The sequence below is a fragment of the Lactuca serriola genome, chromosome 5 (assembly GCF_051521515.1).
Source record: "Lactuca serriola cultivar US96UC23 chromosome 5, Lser_US96UC23_V15, whole genome shotgun sequence".
NCBI classification, from domain to species: domain Eukaryota; kingdom Viridiplantae; phylum Streptophyta; class Magnoliopsida; order Asterales; family Asteraceae; genus Lactuca; species Lactuca serriola.
Window position 1 is genome coordinate 24,174,399 of NC_136412.1, and position 19,541 is coordinate 24,193,939.

At 37.7% G+C, this 19,541-nt stretch overlaps 1 protein-coding gene across 1 annotated transcript; it reads left to right on the forward strand.

Moving 5' to 3' along the window:
- Nucleotides 1-14,518: 14,518 nt before the first annotated feature.
- On the forward strand, nucleotides 14,519-15,210 carry LOC145049387 (putative mitochondrial protein AtMg00710). Its single transcript, XM_078997802.1, has 2 exons — nucleotides 14,519-14,655; nucleotides 14,760-15,210. The coding sequence occupies exons 1-2, from the start codon at nucleotides 14,519-14,521 to the stop codon at nucleotides 15,208-15,210; spliced, it is 588 nt and encodes a 195-aa protein (XP_078853928.1).
- Nucleotides 15,211-19,541: the final 4,331 nt, after the last annotated feature.

Sequence of the window (19,541 nt, forward strand, 5' to 3'; positions counted from 1 at the left end):
GGCCTAATGATGCTTTATCCAAGTTATTATTATCAAAAAAATCAATACACAATGCATTATTTCCTAGATTATCTACAACAGATACAACTTCATACACACCATCAAAAGGTAATGCTTTTAAAAAAAAGAACATTATTAAAGAAAGAATTTATTCCACCAATTTCATTATCAAAAGAAAAGGTAAACCCTTGTTTGTACAAAGCATGAAAGGAAATAATATTTCTTGCCATTTCTGGCAAATAACAACATTTATTCAAATCTAAAGTAAACCCACTACTTAGCAACAAAGAATAAACTCCAATCTTGGTGACAGGTGAAGCTTTCCTATTCCCCATGATCAAGTTTATCTTTCCCTACTCCACATTCTCACTTCTTCTTAGTCCCTGGAAATTAGAACATATATGAATACCCCAACCGGTATCAAGGACCCAAGAGTTAGAATAAGGTGAGTTATTAGATAGAATAGTGTAAATACCTACATGGTTGGGTTTGACTTTCCCATCCTTCACATATTGCTGGTACTTTGGGCAGTTCCCTTTCCAATGCGACTTTTCATGAGAATAGAAGCATTAGCCTTTTTTGGGTCAGAAGAAGGTGTGACGAAACCTTTCTCAGTTCCACTTGAAGAAGAGCCATCAAGGTTCCTACCATTGGTACCCTTCGAAGGGTTGTTCCTCTTCTTCCCTCTACCTTTAATAAGAGCCATCAGGTTACCTTTAAGACCGAAGTTTGCTGATCGTGACCTCTTCCTTATTCATGTGGTGTGTCATGCGGAATTGATCATAACACGAGGGTAAGGAGTGCAAAGTGATATCTATTGCAAGCTCCTTGGGGAAGTTCACATTGAGCTTCAGCAACCGATCCACATACCTTTGCATTTTCTGCATGTGGATCGTGACGGATTCTCCGTCCTTCATCCTGGTTGTTATCATGTAGGAGATTATTTCATACCGCTCTTGACGAGCACACTAATGGTACCTTTCCATCATATCTTGGTGCATCTCAAAAGGGTAGTAGTCCTCATAGGACTTCTGGAGTTCAGCTGTCATGGTGACCATCATGATGCATGCCACTTTGGTGGCATCTCTTTCATGAGTCCGGAAGTCAGCGATCTCCTGGGGAGTAGTAGTGGACTCATCGATCTCGTTTAGCTCCTTATCGATGACATATTCCCTGTCCTCGTAACGAGTCACCATCCTGATGTTCCAGATCCAATCCATAAAGTTGGAACCATCGAAGATGACCCTCCCATATAGGTTCATGAGGGAAAAGGAGCTAGTAGGGTTTGAGCCAAAAGCAGTGTTCTTGGAAGACATCTGAAAAGAAGAAACAAGTTTAGTTTACATATATAGATAGTCCTTAATAAAACACCCAAATGTAATATTAAGGCTAGGATCCAATCACAATATATCATAACTTAGAAAAGTTATCGCATAATATAAGCTATAACATATTTGAAAGGTAAGTGAATTACAATTCACCAATTTCCACCAAAAACTGAAAAATAAATTATTAGGTTTTAATTGGTTTTTAGAAATTCCTAGATTCTTTTGAGATTTAATGAACTTTTCAAAGGCATGTTTCAATCTCGAGTGCGCCCTTTAAGTATTGTGACTGGGATACCGAGGATCAAAAAATGAGGTGTGAAGTAACCATGCAAATTACTTGGTACCCTTAAAGTTTATCACTCAATCGATGTGCCGTTAACCACACACGCTCCACCGGCCTATAATAAACCTGAAGTCACCCTTTACCTACAATGTTAAGTCCAGGTTAGTGTTCCGGTTAACCACACACGCTCCATTAACGACTTAAACAAAGTGTAAAGTGTAATTTCATGGATTAGCACCTTATTCACATTTTCCTAAACTAACTAAGATTAGGAATTTAATAAAACATTTGGTTACTTTATAATATTCCTCATACTTTTAATGAGAATTTATAAGTCCTTGTCCTACCCGTTCGGCTAACGACCCTCCACCGATCAAGGAAGCGGTGGGTGAGAGTGGACACCCATTAAGCTGCCATTTTATAGGCAGTAACCTTATACCCCCCTTATAGACCGACTTCGTGAATCAGGCCTACTAATGGTAAGACGACTTGATGTTATATATATATATATATATATATATATATATATATATATATATATATACATATATATATATATATATATATATATATATATATATATATATATATATACATATATATATATATATACATATATATACATATTATTAAGTTATAATATTATAATGTATAAGGGTTGATTTTTAACTTTTAGAAATGTAGGGGTTGGAACTAAAGTTTATTAGATGACTTTACATGTTCCAAAACTTGAGGGCAAGTTTTGTAACTTAACAAAACTCTTCAATTCACAACTTATGAGTTATTAAAATGAAGACTCTTCATTTTTGTAACTTATGTGTTCTTTTAATGGTTTTACACAAAGAGACTTTTGGTTATCCATAACTTGAGGACAAGTTATGGACTCCATTAGAATACATAAAGATCATGAATTAAGCATCTAAACAAGTAATTCCTATGATCTATCAAGAACTCATAAGAACATGAATATCCATATCAAAATTTCAAGAACATATGAACACATATAATCATGTAATTTTGATATTAGCCATTGTAAATGGATTAGAACAACCATTACACCATCTAAAGCAAGTTTCACAACACTAAAACAGTTTAGGGTAATGTTTCTAGTCCATTTCCAGCAGCAAAATTCAAAATTCTGCACTCTACCTGACCAACTCGTCGAGTGCACGAACTGACTCGCCGAGTTGGTTGCATTTTCACTTGCACTCGTCGAGTCCCCCCATGGACTCATTGAGTTCCTGTGCAGACAACTCAAAATCGATTTTTTTTAAACTATTTTGCATCAAGTATTAACAAACAAGCCTATCATTTGATACCATTGATGTGGTTTGAGCATTCTAACACCCCTAAGTATACATGCAACCCTAGAAAACCTTGGATCTATGTTTGTCTAAAATACATGAAAAATATGATTTCCAAGGTTCATAATCCTATCTAGCATACATGGGGAACTTTTAATCTAAAAGATGGCTAGAATTACATACCTTGTAGTTGATTTGATTCCTTGAAAATATTGAGAGCCTAGCACCCCAAGTGTGATGCCTCAAATACTTCACACAACACCAAATGCTTTAGAATAACTTTAGAGTATGTATAACACTTGTAGAAATTGACTTGCCCTCTCTTGTTCTTAGTGTAGCCAATTTTGGTCAGTATCATGTTCCTTATATAGTGTGTCATATCTAGGGTTACACAATGTAAACCCTAATGTGGCATGACTCTTCATTTCCATGGACCATGGGTTTGTAACTCCCCTGGAGAATCCTATGGGCATAACCCAACTGGATAATACATGGAGCCTTTTAGCCCACTATACATGTTATGGATGATTTACATAATCAACCCATATATTTAATTAGTCATCTTTTGATCACTTAATTAATTAAAAATTAATTCTTGATCAATACTAATTAAATAATATTATTAATATATTAGAACTTATAATATTTTAATAAACCACAAGTGTTATTTCTCTCATTTAGTCTATCCAAATGCATGATGCCATGCAACCCAAATGGACCTTGGCGGGACGGGTCAAGTACATACCAAATACAATTATGGACTTAGACACCTTATCCAACAGTTATATGTATCAATCTCCATGAGCTTTGCTTCCTGCCCAAGCAGTGACATCCTATTCAATAAAACCAAACTGTCATCTCGTAACTAAAATGTCATCACTAATCCATGACACTTTACCCATACTATGGAAATATACACATAAATCCTCTACTAGCTTCTTAGAATCCTCATGACTTTCCTTAATTTGAGTATGGATCATGTGCTTCCAGTAGTACGGGCCCAATACTAACTTCCACACCTATCCATAGTTTCCTCAAGAATCATTCCTAATCTTCTAAGTCACCTCTGTTGGATTTAGTGTCTAATACCATAACTATAATTGGTGTTTACTTGACACGAGAGTACCATGGTCCTTTTGGGTTGCCTTGATCATTGCAAATTGATCGGATTGACTTTTGAGAATAAGGTTAATTGTGATTTGTTAATATATTACAAGTATAATATATTAATATGAAATTATATTATATAATTAGTATTCATCAAGAATTAATTTGGTGATCAATAGAGACTAATTAAGTACACGGGGACTGATTTGGTAAATCAATGACAATTGTAGTGTGGGCCAATTATCCATTGTTATGTGGGTGGGCTAAGCAAACATGGATAGTCCATGAAGGTTAACCCATTGAGCCTAAGTAAGATGAAGAGTCATGGTGCATTAGGGTTTACATGGATGTAACACTAGCACTTGCCACACTATAAATAGACATCCCTAGAAGGCCAAATCGGTGACACCTATCATTCTTAGAGTTTGATATTCATTTTGAGCTAAGCAACTTATTCTCTCAAGCCTCCTTTTGCACTTGGTGTTTGTGACATATTAGAAGCATCACATTTGAGGTGCTAAAGCTTTTGAAGGCCAAGAACTAAAAGTCCTACTAAGAGGTAAGTTGTCTAACTAGTTGTCTTGTTCAATTATTAAAAATGTATGCTAGTTAGGATAATGCTTTGGAAAAAAAATTGCATGTATAATTAGAGAAAGCATAGATCCAAAGCATTTAGGGTTGCATGTGCACCATAAGGGCGTTAGAGTGATCATAACCCATCAGTGGTATCATAGACTAGCATTGTTTTCTGTTATACTTGATGCTTATTGGTTTTCAAAGTTGAAAAAATTGATTTTTTGGCTTTTGACTGGGGAACTTGCCGATTCCACTAGTTGACTCGACGAATCCACTCAGTCACACCAAATCGACAAGTCATGTTCATGCACTTGCTGAGTTGATGGTTCTGTGCTGGATTTCGAGTTTTTGTCCAGAATTGGATTAAGATCATTACCCCGAACTATTTTTTGAACCATGAAATCTATTTTATTGATATGGTAGTGATCATTCTTATCCAATTAAAATATAATTGTCAAAATTTCAAGATCTCTATTTGTTTATATGATTAGGCTAATTTCTTGCTAATTGTTGTTATGAATTATGTTGTTCTTATGAGTTTAACTAGATCATGGATGAATTATTTGATTATTGTGTTAATTAAAATATTGATCTAAATGCCTTTAGTGGATTCCATAACTTGTCCTTAAGTTATGGAAAATGAAAAGTTTTTCTTTAAAATTTCATTACACTCATAAGTTATGGAAATGAAAAGTTTTGAAGAGCTTCAAAAATTGCCCTCAATGTTTGGAATTTGTAAAGTCACACTTATGAATACTTTAATTCCAAACCCTAGAATTTTTAAAAGTTTGAAATTCAACCCTTATACTATTATAGTATTAAAAGTTTAATAATTATATATATATATATATATATATATATATATATATATATATATATATATATATATATATATATAGAGAGAGAGAGAGAGAGAGAGAGAGAGGACAAGTCAGTCTTACCGTTAGTAGGCCTTATTCACGAAGCTGGTCTACAAGGGTGGGTATAAGGTTACTACATATAAAATGGTGGTTTAATGGGTGTCCACTCTCACCCGCCGCTTCCTTGACTGGTGGAGGGACGTTAGCCGAACGGGTAGGATAGGACATTATTTCTTGCTAAAAGTATAATGAAAATTATAAAGTAACTAAATGTTTTATTAAATTCCCAATCTTAGTTACTTTAGGAAAATGTGAAATTGATGCTAATCCATGAAATTGCACTTTGCACCTTGCCAAGTCGTTAATGGAGCGTGTGTGGTTAATCGGCACATTAACTTGGACTAGGAAGGGTGGCAAAGGGTAGCTTGATGTTTTTCATAGACTAATGGATCGTTTGTGGTTAACCGGCACATTGATTAGGTGATAACCGACTTCAATTGTACCAATTAAATTTCCATGGTTATGCACACCTTGTTTGTGATCCTCAATATCCTAGTCACAAATTTGAAAGGCATAATCGAGATTTAAACATGCCATTGAAAATTTCAATGAATCTCAAAGGAATCTAGGAATTTCAATCCAATTATAACTTAATAATCCATTTCATTTTTCATGGTGGAAATTGGTAAATCGTTATTTACCTACCTTCAAATATTTTTCAATTGGATTACGGAATCCCTCTTCCAAATTGTAAAATATTGTGTTGGGTCCTAGCCTTAATATTTCATTTGGGTATTATATTAAGGACTATTATCCAATCTAAACTTTGTCTTTCTTTTTCAGATGTCTTCCAACATTACTTCTAGCTCAAACCCTACTGGCTCTTTCTCCTTAATGAACTTGTGTGGGAGAGTTATCTTCGATGGCTCCAACTTCAATGATTGGATTAGGAACATTAGGATGCTTACTCATTACGAGGACAAGGAATATATCCTCAACAAAGAGCTTAAGTAAATTGATGAGTCTTCTTCTACTCATGAGGAGATCGCTAAGTTTAGGACTCATGAGAAGGATGCCACCAAGATGTCTTGTATCATGTTGGACACTATGACAACTGAACTCCAAAATTCCTATGACGACTTCTACCCTTTTGTTATGCACCAAGACCTGATTGAAAGATACCATCAGAGTGCTTGTCAAGAGAGGTATGAAATCATCGCCTCCATGATAATAACAAAGATGAAGGATGGTGAACCCATTACGAACCACTTGAAGAAAATTCAATGGTTTGTGGACCGCTTGCTGAAGTTGAATGTGAACATCGATGTGGAGTTCGCCATAGATATCATTCTACACTCTTTACCTCCATGTTATGATCAGTTCCGTATGACCTATCATATGAGCAAAGAGGAGGTCACACTTAGAAAACTTTAAAGCCTTTTGAGGACTACTGAAAGTAGTCTCAAGGGTAGATTTGTTGTTTCTACTCCTACTGCTACTGCCCCTGTCTTGGCAATTGGACATCGGAAAGGGAAGAAGAGGAAGGCTCCCTCTAAGAGGTGCAAGGGAAAGACTCTTGATGGATCCTCTTCTAGTGGGACCAAGGCTGGTTCTGCTACTCCCTCTACCATTCCTAAGGAAGCAGAGCGTTTCTATTGTCATGAAAAGCGGCATTGGAAGTGAAGCTGCCCCAAATACTTGCAAGATGTCAAAGATGGGAAGCTTAAGGCCACCCATGCAGGTATTTATACTATTCTATCTAATAATTCATCATATTCTTGTTCTTGGGTCCTTGATACTGGTTGTGGATTTCACATTTGTTCTAACTTGTAGGGAATAAAAAGAAGTAAGGATGTGGAGCACGAGAAGATGAACTTGATCGACGGGAATAGGAAGGTTTCACTTGTCACCAAGATTGGAGTTTATTCTTTATTGCTTAGTAGCGGGTTAGAATTAGATTTGAATAATTTTTCTAATCTTCTGAAATGGCAAAAAATATTATTTCCTTTCATGGTTTGTACAAACAAGGTTTTAGTTTTTCATTTGATAATGAAATTGGTGATATTAATGCTTTTTATAATGGTGTTTTCCATTTTAAAGCATTGCCTTGTAATGGTGTATATGAAACTGTGATGGTTGTAGCCAACTTAGGAAATAATGTGTTGCACATTGATTCTTCCAATGATTTAGATAAGGCATGCTTATGGCATTGTCGTCTTGGACATGTCAGCAAGAAGCGCATAGGCCAACTCCAAAAGGCTGGAGTTTTGGAATCATTCGAATTAATGTCGGATGACATTTGCGAATCTTGTTTACTTAGTAATATGACCAAGTCACCCTTCACTGGTACTTGTGAAATGGGTGAAGGTTTATTGGATCTCATAAACACCATTGTGTGTGGACCTTTCAGAACCGCCACAAGGATTCTATGTGACTTTTATTGATGATTACAAATGATATGGCTATATCTACCTAATCAAACATAAGTCAGAAACCTTTGAAAGATTCAGAGAGTTTAAACAAGAAGTGGAGAATCAACTAGGCCGGAAGATAAAGATGCTCCGATCCGATCGGGATAGTGGAGTATCTTAGTATCGAGTTCCAAGACTATCTTAAGGAATGTGGAACTATTTCATAATTGATGCCACCTAGGACACGATATCTTAATGGTGTGGCTGAGAGGCACAATCGAACCATGTTGGACATGATTCGTTCCATGATGAGTTGGGCTTCGTTACTTATCTCATTCTAGGGGTATGCCTTAGAGACTGCCGCCCATATCCTTAATCTAGTCCCAACTAAGAAGGTTGCCAAAAACCCTCACAAGATGTGGACAGGGAAGGTTCCCTCACTAGCACACATCAAGGTTTGGGGTTGCGAGGATTTCATGAGACGCGAGACTCACGACAAGCTCGAACCTGGTAGTGAGTGGTGTATTTTCATCGGCTACCCACATAAATCCTTTCGATATCTCTATTACAGACCGAGTGACAATGTTGTCTTCATTACGAGGAGAGGAGACTTTTGCAAGAGAAAACTCATAAGCCAAGGGGATAATGAGAGGGAAATTGACCTTGAATAGCTTTAAGAGTCAAGCGGTGAAGGAACCTCAAACACTAGCAATCAACCTGAGGAGCAAACTCTTGTTGAACCAGTTGACGAATCCGTACCTTTGAAGCACTTGAGTAGAGTTAGTGGTCCACCTGTGTTGTATGGTTTCCAATAATCTGAGGGTGATACATTTATCAGTGATAGTATACTGTTAAATTTACATGAACCTAACCATTATAAGGAAGCCATGACAGGCCCCGAGTTTGCAAAATGGAAAGAGGATATCGACAACAAGATTCAGTCCATGTATGACAATCAAGTTAGGAAATTGGTTGACAATGTACCGGGTCATAAGACAGTCAGGTGCAAATGGATCTTCAAGAACAAGACCGACATGGATGGGAAAGTATGCACATATAAGGCACGACTGGTGGCGAAGGGCTTTAGTCAAACTCCAGAAGTTGACTATGATGAGACCTTCTCAACAGTAGCAAAGATTAAATCTATTAGGGTTATGCTAGCCACAGCTGTATTTCATGACTATGAAATATGGCAAAGGGATGTCAAAGCCACTTTCCTTAATGGGAAGTTGGATGAAGATGTTTACATGAGTCAGCTAGAGGGTTTTGTCAATGCAAAGTACCCTAATAGAGTGTCTAAGCTTGAGAAATCCATTTATGGATTGAAACAATCATCTCGCAAATGGAATCTTTGTTTCGATAAGAAAGTCAAAGAGTTTGGATTTCCGAGCAGCGAGGATGATTCATGTGTGTATGTCAAAGCTAGTGGGAGTACCGTTAGATTTCTAGTGTTGTATGTGGATGACATAATACTCATAAGAAACGACATTCCAATCTTACAGGAGGTTAAGTTCTAACTTGGGAAGTGTTTCACTATGAAGGACCTTGGAGAAGCTGCTTACATCCAAGGGATAAGGATATTGAGAAACATGGGTAAAAGACTAGTTGGACTTAATCAAAGTACCTACTTGGACAAGGTGTTGAAACGATTCAACATGGAGAATTCCAGTAAAGGTGACTTACCCATCCAAGGCAATACCAAACTGAGTAAAACTCAGTGTCCAAGTACAGAGGCTGAGATAGCTGAGATGAGTCGAGTACCATATGCTTCTACAGTTGGCTCGATCATGTATGCTAGCAGTTGGCTCGATCATGTATGCTATGACTTGTACTCGCCCTGATGTGGCTTTGCTTTGAGCATGGTCAGTAGATATCAAGGGAATCCTTGCAAAGCTCACTGGACAGCGGTAAATAATATTCTTAAGTACCTACACATGACTAAGGATTGGGTTCTTACTCTTGGTGGGAGTGATAACTTAAGAGTCATAGGGTATAGTGAAGCCAGCTTTCAAACCGACAGAGATAATTTCCACTCTTAGTCGGGCTGGGTTTTTGATAGGTCACAATTGAAGTGGTTTGGGCTAGCAAACTATTTGTATAGGTATTAATAGAGTCTTGGTCTTGTAATGTGTGTTTTGGTGTTTGTTTGCGGTTGTGAAGGTGTTCACGGCCGTGAACGGGTGTACAGCCGGGAACTCGTGTTTGGCTGTGAACCCTGTTCACGGCCAGTCTGTTCCTATATATAGTGTCAGAGTCTGTCAGAGTGTGGTGACTTATCAGAGGTGTTTACAATCACAGTGTGTGTTCTCAAGGTGTCCCAAACATTTCTTCTAATAGAAGTGTGCATTGCTTGATAATCTTCTTCTTCTTCTCCTTTATTCTTGTTCTTATTTTGTTTTGATCACTGGTTTGCATCTTTGAATTGGGACATTACAATTGGTATCAGAGCAAGTCTAGTGTCAAAACAAATTCGAGTCATGATTGCGGTTGAAAGAGTTTCTTGGTTTTCTTCATTATTCAAGCTTGTTTCTACATCTGAACGTGTATTCAAGGCTAAGGAAATCATAATCTACTAAAAAACACTTGATTTCATGAAAAAAAAATGGGAATTTACGGTTTGCTGTGTTGAAGGGGGTACGGTCGTAAACTTGTGATTCAGCCGTAAACCCTTTAAATTATAGAACTATAAACTGTTTATGGACCATAATCGCTTGCTTGACCGTGAACCATTAATCAAGTGTTGATCGTAAACATATCTTAGACCTTAAAGCATTGTTTGACCGTAATCAGTTGAACCGTGATTGAGTGTACGACCGCAAACAGATTCTGGCCTTAAACAGACCTCAACCGTGAATAGATTCCAACCGTGAACTCTAGCTCTTTGATTTCAAGTTCCTTTTCGTTTTATTTAGAAAATTAAAAAAACAAAAATTAAAAAAAATGGAATCTCAAAACACTACCATTCATCAAGAGCTTGACTCCATCATGGGAACAACCACACAAATCCTAAGATTGTTATCTGCAGAAGGTTTCCCAGAATGGAAATACCGAATGCAAAAATACATCAAGATGAAGGATTTCAAAGTTTGGCGCAGTATTCTAAGTAGTCCAATTAGAATCACTACCACTCTTCCAAATGGAACCGTTATCGAAAATGATTTTGCAAATTACACAGACGCGGATTTCGAGAAAATTAAAGAGCAAGAAAGGGCTCTTGCGACACTTACGATGGCATTATCTCCGGAGAATGCTCAAGGTTTCTGTGAATTTGACTTAGAAAAAGCTTTGTGGGAAGCTTTAATTGAAGTTTATGAAGGAAAAGAAGATATGAAGCAAAGCCATTAGAATATGTTGCAACAGAAGTTTAATATGTTCAATCACGTTCTTGGAGAAACTTTGGAAGCTCAACTACAATGTTTTTTCACACTCAACACTGAGATGAGTTCATTCGGTATCTCAGTGTCAAGATAAAAAATAAATAAGAAGTTGCTTAACTCTCTCCCAAGGGCATGGGATATGAATGTTGCTGTCATCAAGAAAACAAAAGATCATAACCGAACTAGTCTTGCTAAAACCATGGTCATCATCAAAGCATGCGATCTTGATAACAAACAGAGAAAGATCAATCATGTGAACTCGTACTCAACTGCAAATCTTGGAATTTCTACAAACAATGCTTTATCATCCTTTACCACTCCTCAAAGTCAAGCTTTCACTATTCCACAACCATAAGGTCAAACTTTTGCTAACTCACATGTTTAACAGTTTGATGTCCCTCAACCATCATCATATGCAATTCCATCCATGCAAGGTGCTCAACCTTCAGTATCTTATCCACAAGTTGCTTCCTCTTCAAAAGCACATGTTTCAGCTCCTGCTCCTAAGGAAAATGAAGAAAATTTGGCTCTTGCTACCAGTCTTGTAAATTGCTACAATGCCTTCATGGCTAACGCGCTACCTCCTCAACTATCTTTTGCTGATTTGGATTAAATTCATCCCAAAGATGTTGAGGAGATGGACATCACATGGCAAATTGCTATGGCGGTGTTCATAGCCAAACAGTTCTCCAAAAAGACAGGCAAAAATAATTAGGGAATGAATGTTAAGAAGAAGGCGGGGTTGAACAAAGGAAAACTCTAATACTTTAACTGCCATGAACCTGGCCATTTTTCCAAAGACTGCCCTAAGCCTGACAGGAGGGAAAATAGTGAAAGAACAATGGTGTTAGTGGGTAGCGGTAGGGGAGCTACCACCATTAAGCAGACCGCGAATCTTGTTGTGGTAGCTCAATCGTTTTACTAGGATGACCAAATTTAGGCCCTAAACATCTCGAGACCTGAAAATGCGCATCTTGCTCAAATCAACGACATTGTAGAAGGAGAAGCTGAAGTGGACACGGAGGCAGAGATGATGGAATTACAATTTGTGTTCATAATTCAAACTACTCCTGAGCATGAGAAATATGAGGTTAGATACATTACTTGCTCTCAAACATGCATTGATACTGTTAAATTTCTTGGTGAACAAATTGAGTTACTAGAAAGGGAAAATGAGGACCTTAAATATGAAGGATATACCCTTAGAAAAGGCCAAAGACCTATCAAAGAAAAATTAGAGATCAGGACACAGGACTTTAGAAAACTATAGGAAGATTATAACAATAAGTGTGAGTGCTACAATTTTAACGAGAAACAACTTGCCATTGTGACAGCCGAGCGTGACACATTGAAAAATAAGTTTAAAAATGCATATTTAAATTTCAGAAAATTTGATGTGTCAAGTGAAGTAGTTGTGTCAATGATGGAAAATAGTTTGCAATTTAAAAAGAACCAGCAGAAGGTTTAGGGTATGATAAAGTTATGCCTCCATTCCATCACAATTACACTGGTGTCCCTTTGACTCAACAGGAGATAGACCGATAACCATTTATGGTGTATGGTAAACCAGCAACACTGGTGTCCCTTTGACTCAACAGAAGGTTTAGGGTATGATAAAGTTATGCCTCCATTCCATCACAATTACACTGGTGTCCCTTTGACTCAACAGGAGATAGACCGATAACCATTTATGGTGTATGGTAAACCAGCAACACAGGTCACATAAAGTTGTGCTAGGGAAATAGATACTAACATTTTTACTTCCCATGTAGATTTATCACTAACTCAAGGAAAGAAGGAGTTTGGAAAGAATAGTGATAATAATTGTGTTTCGAAATCTGATATTTTTGTTTCTGACTCGAAAACTAGTTTTTTGTCTTGTAATGATTTTATGACAAAGTCTGATGACTCAAAATTCTTTGATATGTTTGATGATCTATTTAATAATTCTAATGTTCCTGTTAAGAGCACATCCACTCCATCCTCACCAATCATAAAACCTGATTCTTGCACATGTATTTGTAGGAAGAGTAAGGTTGTCATTACAGAAAATAAACCACAAAAAGGTGGTAGCAATTTTTATACCAAAAAGCAAACATGTTTTAATTGTGGAATCGCTGGTCATATACCTCGCAATTGTCCTAATCGGGCATTTGTTCATTTTCCTGCACCAAGAAGAGAAAATGAGTCACAAGGAAGGTATCTCATGAGAAAGTCATCGAGATTTCATCTTCGTGATGATGATTGGAAAATTAATAATGACAAGAAAAAGGCTGATCTTAAAACGAACAAACATGTTTTCTTTAAACCAGCCACAGGTGCTTTGCCAAAATCGAATGCGGCTATGCCAAGGTCGATTTCATCAAAGGGTGCATCTAGATCTTCAACTAATCCTAGTCGAAAATCTAAACACTCAAAGCAAAAGAAAAATATTTCTAAATCACCTGTGAATTCTTCAAAACCTAATTATTAGTGGGTGCCCAAATCTATACTGTCCAATCATCGTCATTTTCTGACGATGCATCTGAATGTAATTCAAAATTGAAAAATCACAAGGATAAATCTGTGAATGTCAAGGGTAAACCCAGGGTTGTAATGGCCTGGGTCCCCAAATCTAAATGATCCCGCTCATTGTGCAGGAACAGCTGCAGAGGAATGTTGTCAAACTGTGGTATGTTGATAGCAGTTGTTCCAGGCACATGACAGGTGACATTTCCCAGTTGTACAACATTCAAAATTTTAATGGGGGATATGTTTCCTTTGCGGGAGGGGATGGCGGAAAGATTAGTCAAAGAGGAACAGTTTCTAATGGAATGTTGAGCTTCGAGAATGTCAACTACGCACCCGAGTTAAAGCACAATTTGTTGAGTGTTTCTCAAATTTGTGACAAGGGCTACTCGACGCATTTCACTGATAAGGAATGTCTAATATTGAAGTCAGGCATTGTCATCCTTGATGAATGGATTCTTTTAAAATGTAAATGGGACGGCAATGCATATATCATTGACATGAACAACAATCTTCCTGAACAAGTCACTTGCCTCTTCTCAAAAGTTTCTGAGCACAATGCTATGTTGTGGCAAGGATGACTCGGACATGCTAATGCAAAGAGCTTGAATCGACTTGCAAAGAATGAAATGGTGGACAGACTTCCTGTCAAAGATTTCATCACGTCTGAAAAGTGTGTGGCTTGAACTCAAGGAAAACATCACAGAAAGCCACACTTGCCAAAACAGGTTAATTCGATCAACCAGGTGCTCCAATTGTCGCATATGGACTTATTTGGTCAAGTCAACGTCCTCAGCATCAACAGAAATTCATACTGCTTGGTAGTGATAGATGACTTCTCGCGGTTCACGTGGGTCTTCTTCTTGTTTAACAAGGCTGGGATTGTTGACCAGATTAAGAAGTTTGTGGTAATGATTGAGAACCAGACCAATCATCGGGTGAAGGAGCTCAGAACTGAAAATGGGACAGAATTCAAGAATGTTGTTCTCGATCATTGTTATGTAGAAAAAGGATAGCTCGTCAATACAGTTCCGTTCGCACACCGCAGCAAAATGGTGTTGCTGAGCGACGGAACCGAACACTACAAGACGCCGCAAGGACGATGTTATGTGACTCTAAACTTCTAGTTTTCTTTTGGGCCGAGGCGATCAACACGGCGTTCTATGTTAAAAATCGTGTTCTGATCAACAAATCTCAGATGAAGACCCCGTACGAGATTCTCTACGGTCACAAGCCATCTGTTAGTCATTTTCGTATCTTTGGCTGTCCTTGCACCCTCCCTCATCTGGAATCCAACTGCAAATTCAATGCCAAGGCTGATGATTGTTATTTTGTGGGCTATGTTATTTGCATGGCGTACATGGTCGACAACAAGAAAACAAAGCAAATTGCGGAATCCTATGACATGCTCTGGTTGGAGGAGAACGACACAGACGCCCGAGTCGGTCTGTATTGATTATTTGATTACACATCTCTTTTAAAATCATTAAATATGTGTTCAAATGATTCCTCTGGTTCTTGCTCTGGCTCGAAGGAAGTTATTGAAGATGAAGAAGAAGATGATGTGTACAGACCACCATTAGTTCCTTCTACGACTCCTGTAGTGGATGAAGCTGTTACAAGTACTTATCCTGGTTCGCAATGCCAGAGAACCGATCCCGATGCTGAAGCCACTCCTCTTAGGCCTGAAGAAAGAGATTTCATGACTAAAGACACTTCTGCTGCAACTCAGACTTTCATGGAGTTACTTTTTCCAGAGTCGATTGCTAACGAGTATGTGACCATCACTTCTAATGATTTCAGATCATCTGAGGTGTCTGATACAGCGGATGATAGACCAATCACCATCAACAACCTTCCTGTAACGCTCAATGACATCAGCCAAGAGCTTCCCACAAGAACTCAACGTGATCACCAGATCGAAAATGTCATCGGCCAGTTGGGTGATAATGTTAGAACGCGAAGTCAGAGTGGAGACGTCAATACATGTATCTATTCCTGCTTCATCTTTCAAATAGAGCCAAATAATGTCGATATGGAACTGAATGAGCCCAGCTGGGTTGATGTTATGCATGAAGAACTTAATCAGTTCGAAAAGTTGGGGGTTTTGAAACTGGTGGACTTACCTAAAGGCAAGAAGTCCCTTGATATGCGATGGGTGTATCATAACAAGCAAGATAATTCAGGGGTTATTGTGTGGAATAAAGCGCGATTGGTTGTTCGTGGATTCCGGCAAATAGAGGGTCTCGACTACACGGAATTTTATGCACCGTTTGCTCGCTTGGAGGCCATTCGCATTTTCCTTGCTTATGAAACTTACATGAACTTCGTGGTTTACCAGATGGACGTCAAGACATCCTTCATGTATGGCACTATGAAGGAAGAAATATATGTTATTCAACCTCCTCGGTTTGCCAACTCAAATTTGTCGAATCACGTCTAGAAGTTGGACATGGCTTTATATGGGTTACATCAAGCTCCAAGGGCGTGGTATGGAACTCTAACAAAGTACTTGCTCGAGCATGGATATACACGAGGAACAATCGATCAAACCTTGTTCATTAAGCATGTTGGTGCTGATCAGATTCTGGTGCAAATATATGTCGTTGACATTATATTCGAGTCAACGTGTCTATAGTTATGAAAGGAGTTCGAAGCCGTTATGAAAAAGAGATTCGAGATGACTTCTCTGGGAGAGATGACCATGTTACTGGGTCTTCAGGTCAAACAAGATTCAACTGGGATCATGATTCATCAAGCCAAGTAAGTTAACGATATGCTAGAGAAGTTCGGGTTGAGAGACGCAAAACTTGCCTTGGGCGAGCGACCCTTGTTGACTCCTGATCATAATGGCGTTTCCGTAGATCAAACTAAATACAGATTGATGATCGGATCGCTGATGTATCTGACCGTGAGCAGTCTAGACATCATGTTCGCGGTCAGTCAGTGCGCACGTTACCAAGCTAATCCTAAATTCTCCCAATTAACTGCTGTCAAACGAATTTTTTGGTATCTCAAAGGCAGCCCAAAATTGGGTCTGGGTGTCTGAAAAATTCTAAATTTGATTCATATGCTTTTGCTGACAGTAATTTCAGAGGATGTGAGCTTGACAGCAAAATCAACGTCGGGGGGATTTCAATTTCTTGCAGATCGGCTGGTGTCCTGGCAGTGCAAGAAACAACATACAGTTTCAACCTCAACGTCGCAGACGGAATATGTCGCTACTTCTGCCTTTTTTTCTCAAGTCCTATAGATCTAACATCAGCTATTGGATTACGGTTTAAAATTTCTAGAAACCCCTATTTTTTTATAATGAGGCTGCAATTCAAAATGTTAAAAATCCAGTCCAGCACTCAAAAACCAAGCACATTGACATTAAAGTGCATATTATCAAATATTGTTTTGACTGTTCACTCATTCGGTTGGAACAGGTTCCCACTGTTAATAATGTGGTGGATCTGCTCACAAAATCGTTTAACAAAGCTCGATTCGATGTGCTTGTGGCATTTTTCAAAATGATCCGCTTTGAGGACTAACTTTTGTTTTTAGGATAGTTTAAATTTGTGCATTTAGTTTTCATTCTCACCCATGCACAAACTTTGGGGGAGAAATAAACAAAAATCAAACAAAACAATTACAAAATAAAAAAAAATCCTAAAATAGTGTTCTTTCAGTAGCATATTTCTCTAGGTGTTGTGATAGGAAGTGATATATTCATGTGATAACATGCAATTTGGATCTGTGCAATGTACCAAAGTTGAATTGTCTAGGCTCTGTGTTCGATGTCCTGGTAGGCATGAAAGATTTAAATGGACTTGAGTAGGTATACATGAACTTAAGGATTCTAGATACTTGAGAATTCTTGAACTAGATTGTTCTGTTTAGCTTGAGAATACGAAGCTTGGATAGATTAAGCAGGAAGATATATGTGAGAATCTACCAGTCACATTAAAAGAAACCCATATCTATAACTGTAGTTTAACTTTTCCTTGACGTACGATGTAACAACCCGAAGTTGTTCATCGCCGAAAACCCATTCTACCCGTATAACTCGTCGGAGATCAAAATGTCCCGATATCGTTTTTGGGTTTAGTTAACTAAAATTATATGTTTATTATCATTCAATGAGGGTCCAAATCATTTAGGAACTCATGAATTTAGCCCAAAACATTTATTTCATAAGTTTTAGAAATATCCTCGCCGGGTGACGAAAACTCAATCGGGTGCGACCTAAAGCATCGTTTAAGGCCAGTATCGGGTAGAATTCCACCGTGTCTAAGTTTTAGGAACTATATAAACGTGTTTAACCTCTCATTTGAAGCTTTTTCCTTCTCTCTCTACTCTCTCTCTAACCTCTCTCCTAAATCCAAAGATTAAGGGTCCAAAACTCAATTTTAAGGCCTCAAATCCTTAAAGTACCTTCCTAGCCTTAATCTATAGCATATTTGGCTTCTAAATTTGACATTTAATCATGAAATAGGACATCATATGAGAGTTTATGGCCTAGGAGGCTGCCTAGGCCGTAAACACCAATTTGAAGGGTTTTAAGCCCTTAAACTCCTTCCTAAACTCATTTGGACTTTAGATATGGCTAAGGGACTTCAAGATATGGACTTAAAACATTTAAAACTTTGATTTTGAGTCATTTGAAGGAGTTTACGGCCAAGGCATAAGCTTGGGCCGTAAACTCATGTAAATGGGGTTTTTCATGCCCTTAAACCCTTCCAAATCACTACTATGGCTTAGATATGAATTATAGGACATTGGTTTTAGCATTTGGACACTTGAAACATGACTTTTGAGGGACTTATGTGAGTTTACAGCCAAGGTGTGTGCTTGGGCCGTAAACTCCCCAAAACAAGGCATAAATTCAATTCTAAGGTGTTAGAAAGCCATCCAACACCACCAAAAGCCTTGGAATAAATCAAAGGACCAACCAAAAATAGTTTAAGGGCCTTAAACACATCATTTGTGGGATTTCTAAGAGTTTACGGCCAAGGCTTGTTCTTGGGCCGTAAACTCCATGATTCATGGTGTTAGAATGCTAACTAAACACCCCTAAAGCCTTTAGATGAATTTTAGAAGCCCTTTCATGCAAGGTTTAGACCTTGAAACTGATGGGTTTTAGCCATAAGAACTTTCCTATGTGCGCATGAAAAACCCTAATGCTTGGATCTAGGCTTTCTAATAAATATGCTTTGAATCCAAGTCTTCTAATGACTAATTAGGTTAAATAACAACATTGAAACAAATCTAGAATCATACCTTTGAGTTCCTTGTTGATCTTGAGGTCTTGGAGCTTCTAGAGTCACAAATGTCACTCCTCTAATGGCTTACAAACACCAATAGCAAGAAGAATGATTTAGGAGAGAGGAGAGGGGAGGAATTTGGCCAGGGTTCTCTTACTTTTTGAGATGTATCAAATTCCCTATGCCATGGGGTCTATTTATACTTGTAGACTCCTTAAGGGTTACAACCTAAACCCTAATTGGATAATCTTCTCTTAAGGCTATCCAAATCCATTCCATAGATAAGCCTTTGGACGATTTTGGCTATCCTAACCCTCTTAGAATTAGTCCAAAGCATATCCCAATGGATTTACAGTCTAAAGCTTAACTATCAAACAATTGATAGTTTATACCCCTTTATTTAATTAATCTCTTTAAGTCACCAAATTAATTCTAATTAATTCTATGACTTATATTAATCAAATAACAAATATATTATTCATTATATTATTCTCATAATATATTAATAATATTTGCTCTCTCTTAATAAATCATCCTG

Bases quoted from the DNA above. Each gene is read 5' to 3' on its own strand.
- LOC145049387 (XM_078997802.1), top strand. From the start codon at position 14,519: ATGGACTTATTTGGTCAAGTCAACGTCCTCAGCATCAACAGAAATTCA. The intron at 14,656-14,759 runs GTTTGTGGTAAT...ATTGTTATGTAG, and splicing joins ATTGTTGACCAGATTAAGAA to AAAAAGGATAGCTCGTCAAT.